This window comes from Schistocerca cancellata, chromosome 8 (genome assembly GCF_023864275.1).
Source record: "Schistocerca cancellata isolate TAMUIC-IGC-003103 chromosome 8, iqSchCanc2.1, whole genome shotgun sequence".
In the NCBI taxonomy this organism is placed as follows: Eukaryota; Metazoa; Arthropoda; class Insecta; order Orthoptera; family Acrididae; genus Schistocerca; species Schistocerca cancellata.
The window spans coordinates 363,956,777-363,979,811 of record NC_064633.1 but is presented as its reverse complement, the minus strand read 5'-3'; the positions used below and the strand labels follow the sequence as shown (position 1 = coordinate 363,979,811).

The 23,035-nt window shown below is 39.0% G+C and overlaps 1 protein-coding gene across 1 annotated transcript in view; it reads right to left on the bottom strand.

Annotated features, from left to right (window-relative positions):
- LOC126095271 (probable E3 ubiquitin-protein ligase HERC1) overlaps window positions 1–23,035 on the bottom strand; it is an 814,023-nt gene that overhangs the window by 387,711 nt on the left and 403,277 nt on the right. The window contains exon 39 of the mRNA XM_049910030.1: window positions 9,329–9,653. Coding sequence (XP_049765987.1) covers window positions 9,329–9,653 — 325 coding nt within the window. The remainder of the gene's footprint in view (window positions 1–9,328; window positions 9,654–23,035) is intronic.

The window sequence follows — 23,035 nt, the reverse complement described above, 5'->3', positions numbered from 1 at the left end:
TGCCATAAAAGGCTTCAAAAGGAATTTTACCTTTGATGTTGTACCACTAACAACGTGGTAATCAATACCAACACACATGCTAACACTAACAGTCGAATAAGACATCCACAGGGCTCTGCCAACTAAGCATATAGTGTGTAGTCAGGTAGAGAAATCATCATACCTGAAGCATACCGGAAGATCCGAACATAGACACAAGTAAAATTACAGACATTACTAAGACCCTAATGGACTTATTGTGCATATACAATCTAAAAATAAAAATAGATAAACCAACCAGAGTAACAAAGCATAGTGAAACTATAATTGATCATGTGATAACAAATATTCCTACATGCTATTGTGACACACAGGTAATAAACTCCACATTAGCAGACCATTTTGCAATCATGATACACATAAATATAAAGACTAGTGATTCAGTGCAGAAGATATGGGAGATGAGAAGACAGAACTACCCACATAACATAAATCTGCTAAAAAAGATGTTAGAGGCAGAAAACTGGGAAACAATATATGCAGCTAAAGATGCAAACACCAAATGGAACCAGTTTTTTTCTTTATTCAATTATTATTATGATGTTACATGTCCTGTTAGTAAAAGGCTTGTCAAAAAAAGGCTGGAGAAGTAATCCACGCCAGAAATAATCTGAGAGTGTATTATGACCCCTCCAAACAAAAAAATACTGAGGCCTACAATACACTGTATAAAATAAAAAAGAAAGAGTACTGTAGTTTTATCAGAGAAACTAAAGTATCATTCATCAGGATGTCTATAGATAAGGGAAAGAACTACTCAAAAGGTTTATGATCATTCATTAATGAAGAGAGAGGAAAAGTAATAAATCGGGCAGAGGACATCTGCCCACTGATGAGTGGGAAAAGCAAAGCAAACCCTCTAGAAATAGCCAATACTTATAACAGATATTATATTACTGTAGCAGATGAATTAATAAGACAAAATAAAACAAATGCAGTAAGTAAATAGTTAAACCCCCCACATACAAATCATACTATGGTTTTCATACCTACAACAGATACAGAAGTGTCAAACCTAATAAAACAACTTAAAATTAAACATTCATCTGGCTTGGATAGTGTCACATCACATTTCATAAAGGAATGAGATAATGTATATTAAAACCACTGACACACATGCTGAATGCTGCGATAGAAGAAGGTATATTTCCAGATTCCGATAGAAGAAGGTATATTTCCAGATTCATTGAAAGTAAGTCAAGTGAAGCCAATATTTAAGAAAGGGAACTGGGATGAATTAGGAAATTACAGGCCAATATCACTGATCTCAACATTTGCTAAAATCTATGAAATGATAATAAAGAATAGAATTGTAAGTTTTATAACAAAGTGCAGTATACTGCATTCATCCCAACATGGTTTCAGAGAAGGGAAGTCAACAAAAACAGCATCAACAGATGTAATTGAGCACATTCTTAATTTATTTGACAGGCAACAAAAGACTTGTGGGATTTTTATGGAACTATCTAAGGCATTTGATTGTGTGAGCCACTCAAAATTAATGATGAAATTATATCAGTATGGAATTAAAGGAAAATGCTATGACATACATTACAAATAGGAAACAATGTACAGAAATCAGACATACTAGTGGGGGAAATACAACAAACTACAGATCAGAATTGCAAACAATTAAACAAGGTGTGCTGCAAAGGTCTGTGCTTGGGCCAATACTATTTATACTCTACGTAAATGACTTCCCTAACTATATAAATCAGAAACTTATAATGTATGCTGATGACACAACAATCATTTGCACAGCTGACACAAACGAGGAGCTTGAGATGGAAGCACTCCTGAATATCAAAAATGCAAATAAATATTTAACACAAAACAATCTGTTTATGAATCAGTCTAAAACAATGAATGTAGTATTTCAGACCAAGCATAGTGAAAATTATAATATAAATGTTAATATAAATGGAAAGGGTCGATGATAAAGTCCTCAGATCAATGTATTACGGACTTGTCTTCCCACATTTGTCTTATTCAGTTCATATATGGGGAAGTGCAGAAGCTGGCTACTTAAATAGAATATTCACAATTCAGAAGACGGCAGTGAGACGCATTGCAAAAATACCACCAAGACAGACCTGTAGGCAAGCTTTTGTACACTATAATATTATGACAGTATATTCACTGGACATATACCAAAGCATAATGGCCCCCCGTGAACCATGGACCTTGCCGTTGGTTGGAGAGGCTTGCGTGCCTCAGCGATACAGATAACCGTACCGTAGGTGCAACCACAACGGAGGGGTATCTGTTGAGAGGCCAGACAAACGTGTGGTTCCTGAAGAGGGGCAGCAGCTTTTTCAGTAGTTGCACAGGCAACAGTCTGGATGATTGACTGGAATTCGGTAGTAGGAAAAGGGAGAGAAGGAAACGTAGTAGGTGAATATGGATTGGGGCTAAGAAATGAAACAGGAAGCCGCCTGGTAGAATTTTGCACAGAGCATAACTTAATCATAGCTAACACTTGGTTCAAGAATCATACAAGAAGGCTGTATACATGGAAGAAGCCTGGAGATACTAGAAGGTTTCAGATAGATTATATAATGGTAAAACAGAGATTTAGGAACCAGGTTTTAAACTGTAAGACATTTCCAGGGGCAGATGTGGACACTGACCACAATCAATTGGTTATAAACTGTAGATTAAAACTGAAGAAACTGCAAAAAGGTGGGAATTTAAGGAGATGGGACCTGGTAAACTGAAACAACCAGAGGTTGTAAAGAGCTTCAGGGAGAGCATTAGGGAACGATTGACAAGAATGGGGGAAAGAAAAATGGTACAAGAAGAATGGGTAGCTTTGACAGATGAAATAGTGAAGGTAGCAGAGAACCAAGTAGGTAATAAGACAAGGGCTAGTAGAACTCCTTGAGTAACAGAAGAGATATTGAATTTAATTGATGAAAGGAGAAAATATAAAAATGCAGTAAATGAAGCAGGCAAAAAGGAATACAAACGTCACAGAAATGAGATTGACAGGAAGTGGAAAATGGCTAAGCAGGGATGGCTAGAGGACAAATGTAAGGATGTAGAGGCTTATCTCACCAGGGGTAAGAGAGACACTGCCTACAGGAAAATAAAAGAGACCTTTGGAGAAAAGAGAGCCACTTGCATGAATATCAAGAGCTCAGATGGAAACCCAGTTCTAAGCAAAGAAAGGAAAGCAGAAAGGTGGAAGGAGTATATGGAGGGTCTTTACAAGGGCGATGTACTTGAGGACAATATTATGGAAATGGAAGAGGATGTAGATGAAGATGAAATGGGAGTTATGATACTGCGTGAAGAGTTTGACAGAGCGCTGAAAGATCTGAGTCGAAACAAGGCCCTGGGAGTAGACAACATTCCATTAGAACTACTGATGGCCTTGGGAGAGCCAGTCCTGACGAAACTCTACCATCTGGTGAGCAAGATGGATGAGACAGGCGAAACACCCTCAGACTTAAAGAAGAATATACTAATTCCAATCCCAAAGAAAGCAGGTGTTGACAGATGTGAAAATTACCGAACAATCAGTTTAATAAGCCACAGCTGCAAAATACTACGCGAATTCTTTACAGACAAATGGAAAAACTAGTAGAAGCCGACCTCGGGGAAGATCAGTTTGGATTCCGTAGAAATACTGGAACACGTGAGGCAATACTGACCCTACGACTTATCTTAGAACCTAGATTACGGAAAGGCAAACCTACGTTTCTAGCATTTGTAGACTTAGAGAAAGTGTTTGACAATGTTGACTGTAATACTCTCTTTCAAATTCTAAAGGTGGCAGGGGTAAAATACAGGGAGCGAAAGGCTATTTACAATTTGTACAGAAACCAGATGGCAGTTATGAGTCGAGGGACATGAAAGGGAATCAGTGGTTGGGAAGGGAGTGAGACAGGGTTGTAGCCTATCCCCGATGTTATTCAATCTTTATATTGAGCAAGCAGTGAAGGAAACAAAAGAAAAATTCGGAGTAGGTATTAAAATCCATGGAGAAGTAATAAAAACTTTGAGGTTTGGCGATGACATTGTAATTCTATCAGAGACAGCAAAGGACTTGGAAGAGCAGTTGAACGGAATGGATAGTGTCTTGAAAGGAGGATATAAGATGAACATCAACAGAAGCAAAACGACGATAATGGAATGTAGTCGAATTAAGTCGGGTGATGCTGAGGGAATTAGTCTAGGAAATGAGACACTTAAAGTAGTAAAGAAGTTTTGCTATTTAGGGAGCAAAATAACTGATGATGGCCGAAGTAGAGAGGATATAAAATGTAGACTGGCAATGGCAATGACAGCGTTTTGGAAGAAGAGAAATTTGTTAACATCGAGTATAGATTTAAGTGTCAGGAAGTCATTTCTGAAAGTATTTGTATGGAGTGTAGCATTGTATGGAAGTGAAACATGGACGGTAAATAGTTTGGACAAGAAGAGAATAGAAGCTTTCGAAATGTGGTGCTACAGAAGAATGCTGAAGATTAGATAGGTAGATCACATAACTAATGAGGAGGTATTGTATAGGATTGGGGAGAAGAGAAGTTTGTGGCACAACTTGACTAGAAGAAGGGATCGGTTGGTAGGACATGTTCTGAGGCACCAAGGGATCACCAGTTTAGTATTGGAGGGCAGTGTGGAGGGTAAAAATCGTAGAGGGAGACCAAGAGATGAATACACTAAGCAGATTCAGAAGGATGTAGGTTGCAGTAGGTACTGGGAGATGAAGAAGTTTGCACAGGATAGAGTAGCATGGAGAGCTACATCAAACCAGTCTCAGGACTGAAGACCACAACAACAACAATGGCGGTAAGGTCAAGCGATAAACACCTCCTAAATAAAGATGTACACAAACATGGTACAAGAGGAAATGAAAATTACTACATGATAAACAGAAACCTAAAACTGTCTATGACTGCCCCTGAAGAAGCAGGCAAAAGGTTTTTTAATAAACTCCCCAAAATCATTAAAAAAGAAACAGACCTAAAATGGTTTGAAAATCATTTGAAATGATATCTCACAGAGAAATGTATATACAGTTTGAGTGACTACTAAGATGGTGTTTAAATATATCATTACTGAAATGTAGCTTTAAAAATTATGATTTCTGTATGTCGTTTAGATTTGTGTGTATATATAATGTGAAACATGTGATACCTTTGTATGCTTATAGACTATTTCTGTTTAATTATTTGTTCATTTATATATAATGAAATCAAGTTTGATGTTAATAGCCTATTGTATGACACACTCAATACTCTCAGCTGGATTTTCAGCTGGAGTCCAAGGGCAAAGAATAAATAAATAAATAAACCCATTACAGCAACAATTGAAAGAGAAAAAGGAAAGAAAGCAAAATGACCAAACCCAAATAATAAAGAAATAAATGACACAACCAACAATGTAGGAAATGATAAAATTGCTACTTACCATAAAGATGACATACTAATTTGCAGAAAGCAACTAGTTCTAGCCCCAGCTGATGGAGTTGGTGGTCATGTGTGCATGTGGTGTGCTTACTTGTGTGAATGAATGGTGTGTGTTTCTCTTTTACTGATGAAGGCCGTGGCCAAAAGTTTATGTGTAAATGTCTTTTAATTGTGCCTATCTGGAACTTAGTGGGTCAACTTGATGTTAAGCAGCAATCCATCTATTCCTACGTTGTTGATTTTCCTACCTGAAACGACACAATCAGTAACAGATAAATGTATGCTGCTTGATTTGTGGGTCTATCTTTGGCGAGCAGTCTCCCTCAGGGGGGACTTAGAGCATGCACTAACTACTCACAGCAAGAAAACTGATGAAGCATATGACAGGTTACTGGAGATTATAGACCACCTATCCTCATCAGACTTTATCGTAACACTGAACTTGTTAGTGACAACATAAACAAAGGGCATATCAGTTGGCAAATGGAGTTTTTCAAAATCTTCAAACACTTTGTGCAGTAGTAAAGTAGACAATTATAAACTGGTTGTATCTTGATGAAAGACGAACACACGGTATGTGCAAATCTAACAAAGTTTAATCAGACAATAAGTTTGTATACGAAAAGCCAACTGAGACTGTAAGTTAACTTTTATGAACATTTAATTTCAAATATAGATACACATTTGTGAAAGCAAATCATCTTTACAAACTATGAATGGCAGGATACAATTTAGAGGCCACAAGGACACGGTCTCTACCATCCTTACCAAACAACATGGAAATGAGTATTTGTGTATGTGTTTTTGAAGGCATAAAATTAAAATTTTTTGGCTGAAATTAATGAACACATCATAATGATCATCATTTTCTTCTTCTTAGTCATCAATCATTTGACAGCCACTGCTTGTGAAAAGCTTCTCAAAAAATGCACTCAGATTGCCTTGGAAAGCTTTAAATGACATAACCTCACCTTCAATTTGGTCATAATCTTTGTCTTTTTCTTATCTCTTGGGATCCAGCAAAGAATTTCTTTCATTCATCTATCATGCAATTATCTATCTAAATGTAAGACATACTGCTTTCAAGCTGACCTTATGATGTAAATAATTCCTGATACCTCACCGCATTCAATGCTTACTGGTTTCATTTTTTCTGTCTTGCCATAGCTATGCAACATCTCTGACAATGCTATAAAAATCACTAAATAACTGTTGTACCTTCTGATGATAAGTCGTTAGGTGACTAGAAACTGGTCATGCTAAAATAAAAATAAAACTGAACCACCACAAAAGGCAACTAGTTGCAATTATTTCTGAAAACTCTTAGGAAGATCTGAGTTTTACATACCGTGATTGATGAAGTCTTTAGAAATGGAGCACAGACTCATAGCAGTGAAGACTACCACCTGCGTCTTTTTCAAAGGAACCACCACTGCATTTGCCTTACGTGGTTTAAGGAAACCATGGGAAATCTAAATCTGGATGAAAAGAGGAGAGGGGGATTTCAACTGCTGACCTTTCTACATGTCATTTTCATTAGAGTTGTTAATAATTATGTGCTCCATTTCAGACTGCTCCCTGACCAATTTACTTGCTTTCCTATTTCTTTTAGCAGTTATTCCCAACACAAGTCCCTCTATCACTTCACAGTAACTGTCAACTTTTGACTTTGGTGTTTTGCATTGAAAATAAATTTCTCACTACCATAAGACCTGGTAACAAACACCAATTGTGAAATTTCTGATTACTTCACAATGGAAACTTCAGGATGAAGTCATCACAGGCCATTTCAGTCATATTTAGATTTTGCTTGTCCACCATTCATATTTCCGGCTATTCTTAACACAAAAAAGCATCAACTGGGTCTAACTTCAATATTAATCCATCAAAATAAACACCCCTTTGCAACTATCACTTCCTGAAAATATTATTATAATGTCTTGACCTATTTATGAAATATTATATTTTAATACAAAGATCTGTCTGAGTAACAAATAAAAATTCTGTGAAAGGAAAGTTGCTACTCACCATACATACCGTAGTAGCAACTTTCCTTTTCATAGTATTGTTACATTCCATCCTGGATTTTCCGTAATTTGAAATAAAAATTCTGAATTGACTATCAAGAAAAAAGATGAAGTGAAAGGAATTAATCTTGCTCCTGATGCTAAACAATGTTTGTATGGCAGAACGTACTGGAAGCTAAACAACGCAAATATCACACATGATATGAAATAAATACAAGTGACAACATTATCTGTAAAGCTTAGCAACATTACTGTATCAATCTTGTTTGCTTGCCCTTTCACCTGTTCCACTGCTTGTTACACGCTAAGGGCTCAGTTACCACTAACCCTACCATTAAGAAGAGGAGAAATTTGAACTCACTGAAACAGTTTAGATTGTAGTAATCTCCACAGAATCACCTGTTTGTGAGCAAAATGTGGCAGCTGTTACAGTGTTAGGAGATCATTTTCATATAACGCGATGGCCTTTATGGAAAATGGGTATCTGCCTAGTTTGCATGAATAATGAGAGTCATTAAGAAAAGTTGTTGTAAAAGTAAACTGATAGTAGTGCTGAATACTGTGTTTTTATATTCCACATTAAACTATTCAAAAATATTCTTTTCCAGAATGAATTTTTACTCTGCACCTGAGTGTGCCTTTCATGGGCAAATGCTCTACTGACCGAGTTATCCCAGCATGATTCACAACCTGCCCTCACTATTTTACTTTCACTGACACATCACCATCTACCTTCCAAAATTCACAGAAGATCTCCTGCATACTTTGCAAGGTTAGCATTCCTGGAAGAAAGGGTGTTGCAGAGACATGCCTTACACACAGCCTGGGGGACATTTCTGGAACGAATTTTTACTCTGCAGCAAACTGTGCACTGATCTGAAACTTCCTGGCAAATTAAAACTGTTGCTGGATTGGGACTGGAACCAGGCACATTTGCCTTTCATGAGCAAGAACTCTACTGACTGAACTATCCAACAACTCACCACCCACCTTCCCAGCTTTACTTCTACCAGTACCTCATCTCCTACCTCCCACACTTCAAAGAAGTTCTGCTGTATACCTTGTGGGACTAGCACTCCTGGAAAAAAGGCAAGGGTCCTAGGTTCAAGTGCTGGTCTGGCAAACACTTTTAGTCTGCCAGGAAGTTTCAAATATGTGCACACTCCGCTCCAGGGAGAAAATTTATTCTGGAAATAACCCCAACTGTGACTACACCATGTCTCCACAATATCCTTTTTGATAGAAGAGCTAGTTCTGTAAGGTACTGGCGAAAGTAAAGTTGTGATGGTGGGTCACACCTTGTGTTTGGATAGCTCAATTGTTTCAGCACTTGACTGTGAAAGACAAAGGTAATAGGTTTGAGTCCCAATCCACCACACAGTTTTAATCTGCCAGGAACCTACATTTTTGTTCATAACTGGGGAAGTAATAGCCACCAGCAGGCAGTCCTAGCTGCAAAAAAATTTCATTACAAGAAAAGCAGAATTGCTGCAACTTATGGTAGAATATTGCACAACATGCAAATTTAGATGCAACATGTCATAAGGTATAGCAAAGTGTATGCCTGCAAGGATAACAGTTGATTCTGGACTGTTCCAGAGTGTCAGAAGTCTATGGTATCACTGTTTCTTATAATTTTGTTTTCCTTCTCCCTTATATACAGACATGGCTGACTTGATCATATTAATAACTGGGGTTATATTCTGATAAATAATAAGCAAAAAGCAATCATAACTACAAATAAAATATCACTTCTCATCTGAAATGAGACAGTTACTGAAAAATGCTATGGTCATCATCATCATCATATTACATAGTGTAATGTTACATGGTTTGTTATTTTACCTGTGGCACTAATTGCTTTCTGTACATGCTTCAGAGAGAAGCCCATTTCCATGAGTGGTGCTGCTATCGGAGGCGGTGGCGGTGAAGGCGAACGAAGCTGAGGTGCCCGCAGCAAAGGTGCAGATTGAGGTGATGGTTTATTGGAAGCAGAAGGATATGGTGGCTGGGGAGATGATAATTCAGAAAAGCTACAAGCACCTAATGGGAGAGAAGTAGGAGGACGTATCTGTGGAATGCCACGAATAAGACGAGACAGTGTTGATGGTCCTGATGCAGTGTTTGTAGGGGTAGCATTATGTGCTGCTCTGGTACCTGGTACACCATCCTAAAACAAAATAAAGCAATCAATTTCAAACAGATCTTGAAAAAAAATAAGTACAGGGATTGGATAAAAACATGGAAATACAGTGCAAAGTGTGTGCTTGAACATACATGCAGATGCTACAGAAGACCGCAGTTTGCGCTGTTGTCTTTGACCTCACACTTGTGCAATGTTGTCAATATGCTGCAACTGTCAGTCAAGGTCAGAACAATGTTTTGTGTAGTTCTGAGTGCATTATGTTGGAGGTAAGCAAATTTGTATGTGGGCAAATTGTTGGTGCTCATACGGCAGAGCTTCCTAAGCAAGGAAGCTGGAGTGTTTGATGTTTCAAAACACACCATACCATAGATTTATACCAGATATGGGGAAAGTGTAAAAATGATTCGCAGACAGAAGTGCATGTTGATTGATTGTGACAGACAGTCACTGAAGAGGGTTGTGATGAAAAATAAGATGATGACAGCTGCCTGCAATAGTCATTGCAGAACTGAATGTCACACTCATGAACACTGTCAGCACCAAAACAAGAAGAAGGGTGGTCCATAAGCAGGGAATTGCACAGTGAGGTGGAATTCCAAAATCACTAATTGATGATGCAGCCCTAACAGGAAAATGTGGTGCTAAAGCCATAAAACCTGGACTACAGAGCAATGGAAGAAAGTAGTTTGATCAGATGAATCTTGTTGCAGACTGTTTCCGACATCTGGTTGACTTTACAGACCAAGAGCGAAAAAAGGTATGTGATAGGTGATGATTCGGGCAGCCATATTGTGATATGCAATGGGCCCAATGGATATTCTGCCAAGGACTGTGTGACCAGCAGATCCACCCCATGGTACAATGTTTGTTCTGCAATGGTGTTGCTGTGTTCCAAGATGACAGAGCTCCTGTTCACATATATCACATCATCCAGAACTGGTTTTGTGAGCACAAAGATGGATTGTCGCTTGTTCCTGGCCACCATAGTCACCAGATCTCAATATTATTGAGCCTTTGTGGTCTACTATGGACAGAGGGGTGGGTGATCACTATACATCTCCACCACTGTTTGCTGAACTGCCACTATTTTGCATGAAGAATGGTACAAGATTCCCTTGAAAACCATACAGGAGCTGTATATACCCATTTTGTGATGACTGGAAGCTGTTTTTAATGCCAACAGTTCTCCTACACCATATAAGGCATAGAAATGTGTTGTGTTTTTGGTATCTCCATATTTTCATTCACCCCCTGTATAGCAGGGAAGTATGAGCTTTTACAATAGAATATTTATGCGAGCCTCATGGAATACAAAAGATAGATACTAACAAAATTATAAATATAGTTACTTTAATGTAGGATGCTTGTAAGTAATTCATTCACACATTATACTCTGCAAATCCCACTGTGAATTGCCTTCATGGGTGTGTCAAGTTAACAGTCTTTCCTTCTCATCCCGTACAGTAAGTCTCCCCTGACCTGTGGTTCTGGATGACTTTCCTAAAATCTACCCCTTTTCCTAGACCTCTCCAGTCCTTTTCCTTCACTGTTCTTCCTTCCCCTTCAACCCTTCTATCTGAAGAAGGGGCCACTGGCTCTGAAAGCTTGCCAATAGCAACAGTCTTTTATGTGTGTATTCTCCCACCGCTTGGTGAGTAGATTTTTTTTATCTATCCAATTAAGTTACATATATAAATAGACAAAAGCAGCCATTGCAGGCTGCTTCTTTAAAGTATACTAACGTCTAAGTATGACTAGCACAGATTCACTCAACTACATATTTGCACCCCACCCCCCTTTTTTCAAACAAAGCATTTTACATAGACCAATATCAGCTGTCTGCGCACTGGCAAAGTCTAAATCTATCTCTTACAAATATTAGAGTTAGCAATAATGGAAATTCCGGAATGGAACAATACATGTAATAGAAAACACTGTTCACTACCTTTTCAGCTCTGGCCCTGTTTCTTGTAGAAAGTACACGCATTTACAAGAAAAATGACACAGACACCCAAACATACAATATTACAGCAAAAAAGATTATTGATTATTGAGAGCAGTTGCCTGGACTGATGATGGAGGGTGGGGGTAGGGAAGGGTGCTTGAGACGAGAAGGGCATAGCAAGAGTGGCAAAGACAGATGACTTAGTGGCTGCACAACCAGACAAAAGAAGCTCTGACAGATAGAGAGACAGAGAGGGGTGAGAATGGCCGCTTGAGGGTTGTTTTTTTTTTTTGGGGGGGGGGAGAAGTTGTAGAAGAAAACAGTACTACAGTACTAGTGTTACATGGAATCTACATTACTGAGTCCAAATATTCCAGTAAATTGTAAAATGAGTGGTTAATGAGACATTCATTTACTTTCTTTTTAAATATTTGGGGATTTACAATTTCCTGTCTGATGTCTACTGACATCCAGTTACAGCCTTTAAGCACAAGAATTGAAAACTCGATAAGAACCCCAGGTAGAGATTCACAGTGAATACAAAAATTATTTTTACTTTAAGTTTTGTTATATAATGCAGACTTTCACGGATGGTATTTGTGTATTTGGTGATTTTTATTTTATGTGCATTAGGCCATGGTCCAAGGTATAATTCTCTATGTTCTGTCTTCCAATACTGAAGATCTCATCAGAGGCAATAATGACTCAAAAAGCAGTTACAATCTCTTACAAATTTGGTTTGTTGAGCTGTTATGCAATTGTAACTGCATTCCAAGATGTTATACACTACTGGCCATTAAAATTGCTACACCACAAAGATGACGTGCTACAGATGCAAAATTTAACCGAAAGGAAGAAGATGCTGTGATATGCAAATGATCAGCTTTTCAGAGCATTCACACAAGGTTGGCGCCGGTGGCGACACCTACAACGTGCTGACATGAGGAAAGTTTCCAACCGATTTCTCATACACAAACAGCAGTTGACCGGCATTGCCTGGTTAAACATTGTTGTGATGCCTTGTGTAAGGAGGAGAAATGTGTACCATCACGTTTCAGACTTTGATAAAGGTCAGATTGTAGCCTATCGCGATTGCGGTTTATTGTATCGCGACATTGCTGCTCGCGTTGGTTGAGATCCAATGACTGTTAGCAGAATATGGAATCGGTGGGTTCAGGAGGGTAATACGGAATGCTGTGCTGGATTCCAACGGCTTCGTATTACTATCAGCTGAGATGAAAGGCATCTTATCCACATGGCCGTAACGGATTGTGCAGCCACGTCTTGATCCCTGAGTCAACAGATGGGGACGTTTGCAAGACAACAACCATCTGCACGAACAGTTCGACGATGTTTGCAGCAGCATGGACTATCAGCCCGTAGACCATGGCTGCAGTTACCCTTGATGCTACATCACAGACAGGAGCATCTGCGATGGTGTACTCAACGACGAACCTGGGTGCACAAATGGCAAAATGTCATGTTTTCGGACGAATCCAGGTTCTGTTTACAGCATCATGATGGTCGCAACCATGTTTGGCGACATTGCGGTGGGCGCACATTGGAAGCGTGTATTCATCATCGCCATACTGGTGTATCACCTAGCGTGATGGTATGGGGTGCCATTGGTTACATGTCTTGGTCACCTCTTGTTCGCATTGACGGCACTTTGAACAGTGGACGTTACATTTCAGATGTGTTACGACCCGTGGCTCTACCCTCCATTCGATCCCTGTGAAACCCTACATTTCAGCAGGATAATACACAACCTGTATGGGCCTTTCTGGATACAGAAAATGTTCAACTGTTGCCCTGGCCAGCACATTCTCCAGATCTCTCGCCAATTGAAAACGTCTGGTCAATGGTGGCTGAGCAACTGGCTCGTCAGAATACACCAGTCACTACTCTTGATGAACTGTGGTATCGTGTTGAAGCTGCTTGGGCAGCTGTACCCGTGGATGCCATCCAAGCTCTGACTCAATGCCCAGGCATATCAAGGCCGTTATTATGGTCAGAGGTGGTTGTTCTGGGTACTGATTTCTCTGGATCTATGCACCCATATTGCGTGAAAATGTAATCACATGTCAGTTCTAGTATAATATATTTGTCCAATGAATACCCCTTCATCATCTGCATTTCTTCTTGGTGTATCAATTTTAATGGCCAGTAGTGTAGGTTCTGATGATGTCTCCCGCTCTGAAAGATGAAACTTTGGGCACAGAATTATGCCTTCAGCCATGGCCTAATGCCCATAAAACAAAAATCACCAAATATTTCAGTGTTGTGTTTGCGAATTACACAGTTCATCCCAAATACAGTCTTGTTATTAACCACAAACACCATAAGGGAGCAAATGTATTGACAAGTAAGTATAAGGATCCCTAGATCTCTGAAGAGGCTTCTGCAAAGATGTTCAGTTCTCAACTTTATACATTATTATTATCATCGCACACTACAGTAGTGCAAAGACTTTTTTTGACCTCAGCTGCATTACTCCGGAAAATTAAGTCCTAGGAGAGTATTGTGTAAAAGTTTGTTCACTATGTTAGCAGTACTGTCTGCATGTCAATCTAATAAAAGAGGCTTCCAAGGACAGAGAATGCAAAACTAAACTTTTTGAAATGTGACAGCTCCCACTAGCCAATAAATGCACTCTATATCACTTCCCTTCTTGCAGTTTTGTCTACACAAAAGAAAGTTATAGCTAAACTAGCAAATGACAGGGACTTTCGAGTGTGTCATGAACACTAACCATGAAATAAACAATTTTTTTTCTTATCACATTTATTTAGAAAGCACAAATAATGTGCAATTTCATCTTAGACGTTTACCTGGAAAGTAAAGTTATGAAGTACAGATAATATTTTGGATTTACAATATTTGCATATTAATTTGATGCATAATTGGAACATGCATACATATCTACATCTACATCTATAACCTGTGAACCACTATGTAGTGCACAGCAGAGGGTATGTACAATTGTTCCATTCATGTATGGAGCATTGGAAAAATGATTGCTTAAATGCCTCATTGTCTGCCATAATCAATCTAGTCTTATCCTCATGATCCCTATTGGAGCAACATGTAGGGGGTTGTAGTATATTCCTAGAATCATAGTTTAAGTTGTTTCTTGACACTTTGTAAGTACACTTTCTCACAATAGTTTACATCTATCTTCAAGAGTCAGCCAGTTCAGTTCTTTCAACATCTCAATTAACTTTCCTGTGGGTCAACCCAACCTTGACCATTCATGCTGCCCTTCTCTGCATAATGTTCAATATCCCCTGCTATTCCTCTTTAGTACGAGTTCCACACTAATGGGAAATATTCTAGAGTGGGTCACATGAGTAATTTGTAAGCAACCTCCTTTGTAGTCTATTGCGCTTCCCTAGTATTCTACCAATAAACCTTAGTCTGCTACCTTCTTCACCAATGACTGAATGAATGTCATCATTCCACATCGTGTTCCTGTTAAGTGTTACAGTATTTGTATGAGTTTATAGATTCCAACTGTGACTCACTAATATTACATTCAAAGGATACTATGTCTTTTTTGGTTTTATGAAGTGCACTATTTTACATTTTTGAAAATTTAAAGCAAGCTGCTGATCATTGCACCATTTTGAAATCTTATCAATGTCTGACTGAATATTTGTAAATTATTGTTCAGACTGTAATCAAACAATGGAAAATCCAGGATGGAATGTAACAATATTATGAAAAGGAAAGTTGCTACTCACCATACAGTGGAAATTCTGAGTGGCAGCCGAAGCCACACTCCTTCAACTGCCAGTGTGTGTGTGTGTGTGTGTGTGTGTGTGTGTGTGTGTGTGATCTATTTTTGACAAAAGCCTTGTTGGCCAAAAGTTTATATTGTGACAGTCTTTTTGTTGTGCCTAACTGCAACTCAGCATCTTTGCTATATGATGAGTAGCAACTTTCCTTTTCATAATATTGTTTTGTTCAGACTGTACTTCATTGTAGATGTAGAAATCTGCAGGACAGTTTGTTGCAAAAACTGACATGAAGAATGACTTTAAAGATTGCTTCACAGCCGATGATCAACATAATTCAGACGATATGGTTTGCTGAGATATGGAGATGATAGGAGATGACTTCAACAACTTCAACAATGACAATGATAACATCGCAAACTATATACAGAAAAAGGATATGCTGCAGTGAGTGACAGGCTGTAGCAAGTGACAGAACTGTGATAGGTTGCCCATAACAATGAAGACATCAGTTTGACTGCCTTGCCACTATACATCCAATACAATAACATTATTCAAATGATGGATGAAGGGCAATAGGTAGATTCCATATTCCTAAATATCTGGAAAGCATCTGACACTGTGCCCCAATGCAGACTGTTTTTGTTATTGTTGTTGTTGCTATGAGGTGCAAAACAGCTGAGGTCATAAGCACCCATGTCATAATTTCAAATGGCCATTTACTGGATGAAGTTGAAGTGAAAAACAATCAGAGCCTAATCAATTGGAGTAGAGGGATAGCTAAAAATGTTCACTTCACCTTTGACGAGACACTCAAAACAGTTGAAAGATAAATTTCCTTTGCCATATTACTAGGACAAATAAAACTAAAACACAATTGAAAGCTCATGCTGCATCTGCTAAAATATCAGATAATTCAGATGGCAAACAAATATTAAAACGTAAATGGTTATAAAATCAGCAATGGGCCAGAAAACAGGGCACTGTCAATGGTTGGTTGCAGTAAGCACAGAGAGGTGCAGGGTTCCAATTAACAAATGACACCTACAGAAACAATAGTGCTCAATACGCAGCTGAGCTAACAGTATCTCTTCATGATGAGAGGGGTACGAGGAAGTTTTCCAAGCCATTGGAAGGTGTTTAATTCCCCAGAGTTTGTTCTCATATATAGAAGACTATTGTCATGCCAGAGGGACACAATGTTTCTACATGCAGCAACAAAGAGATCATATGAAGGGGCAGAACAGCTAAAAGGCTAGGTAGTCAGAATGCAGCTTTGGCAGCAGCATCAATAGCTTCATTTCCTAACACTCTGGCATGACAAGGGACACACATGAACATCATGTTGCCTCCACCAAAAGGAAGCAAGTGGAGGCATTCGTAGATTCACTGTACTAAAGGGTGGCATGTGTATAGTACACAGAGGATCTGGAGGGCACTAAGTGAAACGATACATAACACACAATTGAGGAGCCTGCGCCTTCAAATGTAATGGGTAACCTGACAAGAGTGTGGAAAATTCTGCAGTAAAAATCGGACACTAATCTACACGCCAGCACCTAAAATATTTGTTGCCAATGACAAAAGCACATCCAACACCATGGTGGTCTTAGAGCCATCAGCGTAGACACAGGTGCTGCCTCCAAGTTGCGTGCAAAATTCGAGAAACAGTGATAGATCGAGTCGAGAGTAGTGTCCTTGAGAAGTAAACTATGTCCACGATTAATGTGGAACTCTGCATGAACCAAGGTGGTGAAGGGCTCTCACCCATCGGGAACATGACAGGTAACGTAAGGTTAAGTATCCTAAGCAGTATAGCAAGGTGAACTCCAGGAGGCAACAAAGAAGTTGTGCTCATCCCTTATTGGTGATGAATGGATTCATCAAAAGGACACACAGGATGGATGGTTGGGCAGAGGACAGACGGCATGCATATCTGCTGAGCAGAACATCACACCAGTGGGACAGCCATAGTTCAGCATCAACTTTATAGAGGTTCATAGCTGGGATAGTGGCCAACTGTATGCCTCAATGGTTGACAGTGTTGAAACCATGCAAAACAGATGATCCTGCAGATGAGTAAACGAGACACCCATAGGCCATTTTTGATCAGATGAAGGAGTGGTAGAAGCAGAGGAGGATTTTCCAATCCACTCCCCATGAAGTTCTGTTTAAAAGACGTAGGATATTCAGAGACTTGATACAGTATGCTGGCAGATAAGATATGTGGGAGGACCAATAGAGTTTCCCATCAAGTGAGCCCAAGAGTTTCATGCTTTCAACTAATGCAAGAGCAACAGGACCACGCTTAAGGACAGGGGAAGAAACTTCTTATACCACCACAAGATCAGACGGACAGTTTTTTCAATAGAAAAGTTATAGCCGTTGTTGATGCTCTGTGACTAAAAACAGTCACGATATCCCTGAAGTTGTTGCTCCAGTAAACAAGTCCACTGAGAGCTGCAGTAGACCATAAGTCATCAATGAAGAGAGAGCCTCAGATGCTTGACAGGAGATAGTTGTTGACAGGGTTAATTTCTATAGCAAGCAGAGCTATCCTCGACAAAGAGCCCTGAGGCTCCCCACTCTTCTGAATAAAACTAAAATTGTTCGACAAAGCCAAACCACCAAGTACCTTGAAAACCTGGTCTTTTGTAAGCTCCAAAATAAAATTTGGCAGATGGTAACGCAAGGTCCAATTGTGCATTTTAAGGAGGCTGCCCGTCCTCCAGCAGGTATTGTAAGCCTTCTCCAAAAAATTGTTCATAATGTGGATTGAAAGAGTGACACAATGATCAACTGCAGAGCAATGCTTACAAAGTCCACATTGTGCAATTCTTAGTAAATTCTGAAACTCAAGCCACCAAAGCAACCATATCAGCCAACCACTGATAATGTATTCCATCATGTTGCAGACACTGCTGGTGAGGGAAATTGGGTGATAGGTGGACGGAAGATGTTTGTACTTACCAGGCTTGGGTATGGGGAATGCAGTGGCTTCATGCTGGGAAACAAGCTGTCTGTCCAGATGTGATTATACGTACGAAGGAGAAAATGCTTTCCATCAACAGACAGGTGTTGCAGCATTTGAATGTCAATATCGTCTGATCCTGGAGTGGAGATGAGAGCGTGCTTCAGCTCCCTCATAGTAAAAATGGTATTGTATAATTCACAATTCTAAGAAGGAAAATATATCTCCTGAGCCTCCACCACTCGTTTCCGAAGTAAGAAGGTGGGATGGTAGTGGGTGGAATCAAGTTACATTCAAAGTATTGACCCCTGGTGTTGGAATATTGATAGGTTCACTACAGTCATGTCAGGAATCAGGAGATGTAACTTGTTTCCAGAAATCCCATGCAGGTTACCCCAAACAAAAAAAGAGAGAATAAAACTGTTAAAAGAATTAGTACAAAAGATCCAACTAGCTTTTTTGCTATCTCTAATAATGTGACAACACTTTGAACATGGCTGTTTATAATGAAATACAGTTCTTGTTTGTGGCCTGGCATTCCAAGACCTGGAGAGCATGTCTCCATGTGCGAACGGTGTCTTAGCATTCCCCAGTCCACCAGGGAACAAGGCCATATTGCGGTAAAGAAGAGGCATAAAACAACCGGGCATCGTGATCACTACAGAAGCTGTAAGTCTGTCATGTGTGATCCAATGCTGCTAATGTACCATTAGAGAACAGCCATATTAGATGATAAGAGATATTTCTCTTATAAGGGCCAATTACTTCAGTGGCTGCTGAGTGCCAGATTTTGGCTGCATACTACTACAGCATTCTGAGGCTGGAGGATCCTGTTTCATTATCTCTTCAGAGGTACCAGTAACCTCCCTGGGTTAGTCTGGTGATTCGCACCAGAAAAATGGAGGTCGACTGGACATAGGTGCTGAATGGTGTCACACTTGTATAGGATCTCCTAGATGGAGAAGGGGAAGAATATTTGTCCTTGTTCAATTTCTTAGTACCCTGTGTTTGTAAGACAAGGATCCAGACATTTGCTGACTTGAGGGACACAAAAAGTATCTTGTGAGTATTCCTTTTTAAATTTCTGTTCTTCTTGTTGTGTCACACATGACTTCACTGGTGTGGGTGAAGGGGTTTTGGTGTTTTGAGCAACTATAGTGGGCGGAGGTGAGCACGTCACCTTAGCACTAGATGATTTCACAACCATAGCTCTGAACTGTAGGCCGCAGATCTGCATGGCCACATTTTTCATGGTCTGTAACATAGCAACAATGGTACTGTAACTGCTGGATAGTGGTATGCATGGCTTTCAGTTGGCTAACATTTTGCTAGTGACATTGAGCAATTGCATAAGCGAGTGCAGGACTTTGGTTTGTCTGCAATTTTGTCCACACTGTGTACGTGCGAGCCCTATTTGTTGACCCGGGTGCTTGGAGTTATGCATTACCCACTCGCCATTTACGTGTCATACATGTTAGCCAGCTTTCAAGAACACCCACAAAGGCAGAAATAAAAAAAAAGGGAGATCTCAAATGCTGAAGTGGATGAAGGGTAGGAGAAGTCAGAACAATAAAGTAGAAAAAGACAAACATGAAACCCATCTACGAATCTGGTACTTTCAACAATATAAGAAATAGGAAAGATTGCTTCTCACTGAATTAAATATTGTACAGATAAGAAATGGTAATTCTCTTTCAACAAACAGAAAAATTCAGGATGCGCTCAAAGATAAACGTTGGCCAAACTGGAGTTTGAATACCATAGAAAGAGTACACAGGTGGTACTGAAGCCAAAAATCTGCTTATGGTACCCACTTCAGCAGCTGCAACAAACAGAAAAATTCAGGATGCGCTCAAAGATAAACGTTGGCCAAACTGGAGTTTGAATACCATAGAAAGAGTACACAGGTGGTACTGAAGCCAAAAATCTGCTTATGGTACCCACTTCAGCAGCTGCATTCAAGAAAGTGAAGGTATACAGAAATTTTGAAGTTCTGTACAGAGTAGGAAAAGGTAAATTACTTGACGCACCTGAGCAGATGGAAATGCCTGCTTCCAAAGAAGAAAACTCGTGTCATTACTCAATTAATAGGACAAGTACACATGGAGTAGTTTTTATTAAATTTCTCTTTATTCAGTTTCTCAGAGTCTACTGTAGTAAAACCAATAAGTAGGCCACAAAAAAGGCTACATAAATAACTCACAAGATGGAATGCAAGGGATATGCGGCCATGATATCTTTGATCAACTGTGCAAAATGAAGGAATATTACAGTTTAACATCCCGTCAACAACGAAGTCATTAGAGACTGAGCACAACCCTCAGATTATGAAAGGATAGGGAAGGAAATCAGCCATGTCCTTTTCAAAGGAACTGTCCCGGCATTTGTGTGGAGCAATTTAAGAAAATCACAGAAAATCTAAATATGAGTTGCTGGATGGGGAGTATAGTAAGTCACGTACAAACCGACGCCACTTCATTTCTATTCAAGGACAGCAATGAATCTTTGTGTGCTGAACTGGTTACAATACGAGGCCTCTAGCACTTTACTACTGGTTGGGCAATTGGAATTTTTTTTACTGCCTTATACGCTACTTGGGTCCTCTATTTTATGTCATGACTACTATATTTTTAAACTGCAGTTTGCACTAACAGCTCTCTGTAAACTCCTAATTAAGCTTCAACCAACTCTTTGCAATATCTCTGTGAGAAAGTAATGGCCTCTTCACTACTTGTAAGCATTTTACCAGTTTACTCATGCACATAGCTTTCTTATAGGATTTGAAGATAATCTTCAATATTTGTCTTTTTGTAGGAAACTTGGTAGTGAATGTTGTCATCTGCAACTGCTGGACAATTAATTGTAATTTTCAAGTGAGACTATGTACTACATATTAAATGACATTCAATCCCACCACAGAAGCAGGAGTAAAAGCAAAGACTTCTTCACCGAAGATAAATTTTGCAATTGTTCCTAAAAATGGCAGAGATCTTAGATTAATACAGTGTGCTGACGGTAACATGTTTGGCCTTAACAAAGATGTTAGTTGAAGCTATTAATGTGTAAGTAGGGCAAAAATAGAGAAGAATTTGTGAGCAGGAAAATTTGGGTATATCAGAAAGACAGACGTTAGACATTAGCAGACATGTTTTTTCTTATCGCACACTACCATTAGAAAATGGAGTACAAAATTGATTTGGCAAGGGTCAAGTCAAGCTCACCTTCAGGACAATGTAGTTAGGTAGGACAATATAATCACTGCGTGAATGTGTTTTAAGTTCTCAGGAATAACATTATCTAAAGGTTAGGCAATGATTTTGAGCTTGTTTACATGTATCAACTGTTCAATATCTCTATATGAGTGGTTACCTTTACACTGCTCTGTTTGTTGGAAATCAGCAGATTAGGGAGGACAAGATGAAAACTGGAATACCCAGGAATGCTGCTGGTATGAAAATGCCCATTACTGATGTGATTAGAAAGTGTGAAGTGTAGTGGTATGGTTACTTAGTGAGAACTGAAAAATGTAAAACATCAATAAAATACTTTGATGTTGAAGTATCTGGCAATATACCAAAGTGAATGCAAAGGAAACAATGCTTACATATTTCTGGTACTCTTACCATCTAGTCAGTTTACATGGTTATACTATTTCAAATTTCACAGAAATATGGAAAGAGAACTGAAGTCAGGGCTCAGAAATAAAAACTTCGAGTTTTGCTGATGACACTGTAGTGCCGTCAGAGATGGCAGGGAACCTGAAAGAGCATTTGAATGGAAAGGAGGAAAGGATAGCATTTTGAAAACAGGCTGTAAGATGAGTGCAGCCTCATATGGAAGTGAAATGTGGATAATAAATACTGCAGTAAAGAAGAGAACAGAAACTTTTGGAATGTAACACTACAGAAGAATGCTTAAGATTAAATGGGCAGATGAAATAACAAACGAGGAGGTAATTGAACCAAATTGGAGAAAAAAGCTATTTATGGCACAACCTGATTAACCCTAGAGTGGGCGCGCCTATGTATTAAGTGTGTGAACCACAAGTAACATTGTCTTGTACTGTTTCTTTGTTGTTTTACAACTGCGAGCCCATACCTATCCCTTCATTATTGCTTACGCTAATACTGTGATACTTTGCATTGAGATCAGCAGTGATACAAAACAAATAGTATGCTAGATGAGAAAAACTTTATTATTTGTGCAAGAAAATGACCCAGATTCAGAGCTAACAGCTCAGTCTTACAATGAGGTAGTTGTCTATGAAATAATTAGCAATCAAATAAGCATTTGGTTGGGAGCTGATGCAACTGAGTTCTTTGATGCTTCCCGAATGGATCATTACTGTGGGGTAACACTTCTATGAGGCAACAGAGTGAAATAAAGGAAGTTTTATTATTATTATTTAATTAAAAACTGATTTACCTCATATTATGTAAGTTTATTTTCTCATTGATTAGTTAAACTAATATTAAACTGTGATACTCCCATACATGTTTACCTTAGTAACAAAGACAGCTGTTCTTGACATGTGTACAAAGTACACCATGCAGCCACTCATGTTACAGAATTGGTTGATAGCATGCATCCTGAGACATAAATGAAATCATCAATTTGGTAATGGAGGTAAATGTGGGGAGTATAAATAGTAGAGGGTGACCAAATCTTGACTACAGAAACAGGTCCAAAAAAATGGTCAAGACTGCAGCAGTTATGCATCAATTTAAATGCTTGCACAGAATAGAACATAGTG